General features: G+C 53.2%; 1 protein-coding gene across 1 annotated transcript in view; it reads left to right on the top strand.

Moving 5' to 3' along the window:
* THBS3 (thrombospondin 3) overlaps nt 1–2,611 on the top strand; it is a 66,860-nt gene extending 64,249 nt beyond the window's left edge. The window contains exon 23 of the mRNA XM_015419109.1: nt 2,166–2,611. Coding sequence (XP_015274595.1) covers nt 2,166–2,221 — 56 coding nt within the window. The 3' untranslated portion in view covers nt 2,222–2,611. The remainder of the gene's footprint in view (nt 1–2,165) is intronic.
* The last annotated feature ends 2,318 nt before the right edge of the window (nt 2,612–4,929 follow it).

Here is a 4,929-nt window from a genome sequence, read left to right as displayed (position 1 = left end):
TGTTGGGTGTGGCCTATTATGCTAATGATTCCTGCAGGGCTTTTTTCTACAAAAACACCCCTGATGACAAGGCAGGGAGTTAGGGATGCCCTGGAGTTATAGCTCCTCTCCAGACTACAGAGATCAGTATCCCTGGAGAAAATGGATGCTTTGGACGGCGGACTCTGTGGCATTGCACCCCACTGAGGTCCCTGTCCTCCCCAGGCTCCATCTCCAAATCTCCTGGAGTTTCCCACCCTGGAGCTGGCAACCCGACCCCCTCATCCCCCGCCAGTGGCCAAGGAAAGCCTGGCAACCCTATGGGGTGTGTGTGTTGGGCAGTGGATATCCTTGTGGGTGGGCTTCCCATCTTCCACAGGGGATGAAAAGAATACACAGGGATGATCTCCATCAGTGTCCCGTTTTATTGTGAGGGACCCATGGAGGAGACGCGAATGCTCTTGTTGGATGAGTGACACCACCAAATGGTTCTAAGATAGTACCTGTTTTAGCCCTCTTGAGTCCGCCGGCCATCTGGGGATCAGAATCAGTGTACACAGAAGCCCCAGTGCCGGATTTACGCATAAGCTAAATAAGCTACACAGCTTAGGGCCTCACAATCTGCTGGGGCCTCGAATAAAAACACAATATAAAAAATGATTTCAAATATTAAAAAGGCGTATGTATTTTAAATTTTTCTGAGACCAGCTGATGTAATTTAAAACAGTAGGGGGCCTCTGGGTTTTGTATAGCTTAGGGCCTCAGCAAGTCTAAATCCGGCCCTGAGAAGCCCCCAACCTCCAGCTGTAACTTAGCTCCTTTAAGAAAGTAACCATGAGACATTCTTCTAAACTGCAAGGAAGTGGATTGAAAGGAGGTGAGCCCCCCAACAGCAAGATGAGCTATGAACGAATTTCTCACTGTAAGTGAATTTCGCGCTCGGCATATCTACACGAAAAACGAAGGCTGGTTATATTTCAGTAGAAAAGAGCAAGAGTCCAGTTGCACCTAAAAGGTCCCGGTCACACGAGCGGGATGATCCGCTCCCGAAGGGAGGCAAATTAGAGCCGGAGCAAAAAGAACCGCGGGAGCGTGATCCGACGTGCCCCCACGGCTCCGGGCTCCGGCAGCCGATCACACGTTGTGCAGCAAACCGGCAGTAGTGCGGTTGTGCGCATGCGTGGGACGGGGAATAGCGCTGGCTGCGACGGGATACCAGCGCTTCCCCGACCAGACGCCTGGAGTTGCCGCGCATTATCCGGAAGGTAGTGCTCAAAAGGTAGTACCTTTTAAATGTGCGTTTTCGGGCTTAGTACCTTTTAAATGTGCGTTTTCGGGCTGAAGGGCTGGATCGGGGACGGGTGCGTGACGCTTCCCAGATGTTGCAGGGTGATCACGCCTGCTTGATGCACCCCCGATCCGTCCCTCTTGCGGGGCAAATCCTCCCGTGTGACCGGGGCCAAAGACTTACAAAATTTGTGGCAGGGGAGGAGCTTTCGTGAGTCACGGCTGACTTCTTCAGATATCTCATGCCTCGCCACAGATCTTGTTCGTCTTTAAGGTGCCACTGGACTCTTGCTCTTTTCTACTGCTACAGACAAACACGGCTACCCATTTTGGTGATATTTCCTTTAAACTGCCATGTCTTTTTTCTCCCAATGAACGCTGAGTAATTGTTTGTGGGCAGGGCATCAAGCATCTTCTGGTAAATCTTCTGGCATCTTCTGGTAAATAACATCCCATTAAGCTTCCATGGTGGAGCTGCGGTGGCTCAAGTGGTTAAGACGCTGAACTGCAGGCTGTGGAAGGTCGGTAGTTCAGCAGTTCGAGACCTGAGTGTGCCGTCTCTAGTTCCAGCTCCTGCCAACCTAGCAGTTCGAAAGCAAGAAATTGCAAGTAAATAAATAGGTACCACTTCGGTGGGAAGGTAACAGCGTTCCGTGCGCCTTGGGGTTTAGTCATGCTGGCCACATGACCACGGAAATGTCTTCAGACAGCGCTGCCTCTTCGGCTTGGAAACGGAGATGAGCGCCGCAACCCTAAAGTCAGTCTCGGCTGGCTTTCGAGCAAGGGAACCTTTACCTTTAAGCTTCCCTTAAGGGGGCACAACATATTTCCCTCCAGGTTGTTGCTAACCTAAATACCGTTGAAGCCAGACTGAGCATCCCTCTGTCTTTCCACCACAGACACCGTCCCCGAGGACTTCGAGCCATTCCGCCGGATGCTACTGGAAGGGCCGTGAAAGAAGAGCGCGAGGAGCTCTCCATCACTCGTGCTAGATCAGGATATCTCTTCCCAAAGACTCCTGGTGGCCCATCCCAAAGAGGGCATCCATTGCCCCTCTCTCTCACACACACCATGGACTGGAAAACTGACCGACCTCACCCCGCAGCGACCGGACTCCCCACAGCTGCAAACCCAGCCTGGCAGTCTTGTCCGCGGGTTTCGCTAAAGCAGGATCCTTGGCCGCAGGATGCAACAAAGGATTGTGGGGCAGCAAAGGCTCCAGTCAATAGACCGAGGCTTCTACCGGGCTCATTCCCCCATGCTGTGGATGTCCTCTGGAGTTTTGCTTTTTTTTTCCTTTGGGAAACAATCTGCCCATAAAATTCTGGCTGTTTTTTCTACCTTCTGTTGCTTGGATGGCAGGTGGGGCTGGAAGAGATCTTATCTGAATACGGCTTCCTAAGTGGCCCCGCATTACACCAGACCCCATCTAGCATTCTGTATTTTGACAGTTTGGGCTGTTCCAGTCATTTGGACAGTTTGGGCAGTTCAGAAGTTTGGGCTGTTCCAGTCATTTGTCTGGGCTGAGATCCTGTTCCAAGAGCAGGGCAGCTGGATCCTGTTCCAAGAGCAGGCCCTATATATGTGCTACAGATTTTCATGTCAGTTTGACATCATGCCGAAAGCCATGGCTGTCTCTCCACCTCCCAAAGAACCCTGGGAACTGTAGTTTGGTGAGCACAGGAAGAACTGTCTTAAAGATCCCAAAACCTCTGCTCCTCTCGGAAAACGACAGCTCCCAGGGTTCCTTGGGAATAGCTGTTTAAACCATTCCTAGTGGGACTATGCCCTGACCTGGCTAGCCTGATTTTATCAGATCTGGGAAGCTAAGCAGAGTCCGCCCTGGTTAGTACTAGGATGGGAGACCACCCAGGAAGCCCAGGGTCCCTATGCAGAGGCAGGCGATGGCAAGACACCTCTGCTCGTCTCTTGCCTCGGAAACCCCGCGGGGTCACTTTCTACCACCATGCGCCTGTTCAGAGCTGCTCTCAGTTCCGCACCAAGCTCTGAAAGAGCACATCAGAGCCCCACATCACACTAAATATTCTAAACATGATCATTCATTCCTGTCAGCTGCCTTGACTTCTCCTCCTGACTGTAGCACCAGGAATTTTGCAGAAGAAGAAGAAGAAGAGATTGGATTTATACCCCGCCCTTCACTTGGAGTCTCAGAGCGGCTTACAAACTCCTTCCCCTTCCCCTCCCCACAACAGACACCCTGTGAGGTAGGTGGGGCTGAGAGAGCTCTTGACAGAAACTGCTCTTTTTCAAGAACATCTCTTATCAGAACTACGGCTTGCCCCAAGGTCATCCAGCCAGGTGCAAGTGGAGGAGTGGGGAATCAAACCCAGCTCTCCCAGATTAGAGTCCGCGCACTTAACCACGACACCAAAGTGGCTCTCAGCATTGCAGCACTGAGTCGCCCTGAAAACCAGCTTTCTGACCACCTGGTCCTGCCCGCATTCTCTTTCCTTTGACGGACATCCTGAAGGTCACCTGTAGTCCTCCGTCCATCCTCCCCTGGTCCTCAGACCAGTGCGTGGCTCAGTAACCCCACTTGGGGACGCCCACGCCACGAGTTTCGCAAGGCAGGCAGGTCTGTCCCCAGCAGGCACCCGTACGTGAACCCAGGACGGCAGGAGGCCGGGACAAGTGCAATATTAGCGGGAGAACAAACAACACTGCACTCCGTCCCATCCCTCCAGCCGCCCCAGAAAGCCCGCGACGGTCCGGGATAGTAAAGAGCCTCGCAGGCCTCTCCCGCACAGTGGGGCCTTCAAGGCGCTCAGCTTCATAGTTGGATTGATCCCCTGGGGAAAGAAAGTTCAGAAGTTTAGTGCGGGTCTCTTGAAACACTCCCCCCCCCATCCTGCTCCCCGAGCGAACTCACAGCGGCCTCCCCAAGTCTCATCCAGGTCTCCTGTGAGTGCCGAAGTGGCCACTGGCACTCGGGAGTTGGGAATTTGGTTAAATAATCACCCGCTTGGCCGAGGCACTCGGGCGTTGCCGTGGCGATGAGTGTCCCAGCAACGGTCAAGTGAATGCGGCACTCGCGGGCGGCAAAAAAGCCTTCGCCCCCCCCCCAAACTCATTCACTCCAACAGGGCTGCATAATTGCTCAACTCGGTGGCAAACCAACAGGTGCGAATCCCCCCCCCCCCAACACTTCACAGGGTTTGGAAAGACAGTTCGTCCTCAGGAAACTTCGAGCGATATAACTTCCCAGGAGTTTTCGCAAAACTTGCAGTTCGTGTCCATGTTTCCTCCGTGGGATCCGCCAGAGTTGCCACCTTCTCCCCGCAGGTGTTGCTGCTCCGCTTGCAGCGGGCAAAGCTTTTCCCTGACATGCCGATCGCGTAACAGGACGAGCTTCGCCTGCCTCAGTCCCAAAACACAGGAGCAATGTTCCCTCTAAGCTTCGGAGTCCTGTGAGCAAAAATTCTACTTTGTGAGCTACTGGCATTAAAGTTGTGAGTGAGGGGTTTGGCACCTGCATAAATTAGTTTGCTCTGGAGCCCTCCTTCCTGAGCCAAGACAGAAATCTGTGAGCTGGAGGCTAAAAAACTGTGAGCTGGCTCACACCAACTCAGCTTAGAGGGAACACTGCACAGGAGCAGGGCAGGTGGGGGAAAGCTGGCAACCTCCCAATCCACCTGTCGGCTA

This window comes from Gekko japonicus, unplaced genomic scaffold (assembly GCF_001447785.1).
Source record: "Gekko japonicus isolate JY-2015 unplaced genomic scaffold, Gekko_japonicus_V1.1 scaffold25, whole genome shotgun sequence".
NCBI lineage: Eukaryota > Metazoa > Chordata > Lepidosauria > Squamata > Gekkonidae > Gekko > Gekko japonicus.
Note: the sequence above shows the minus strand (reverse complement) of the source record. Positions and strands in the feature narration are given on the sequence as shown.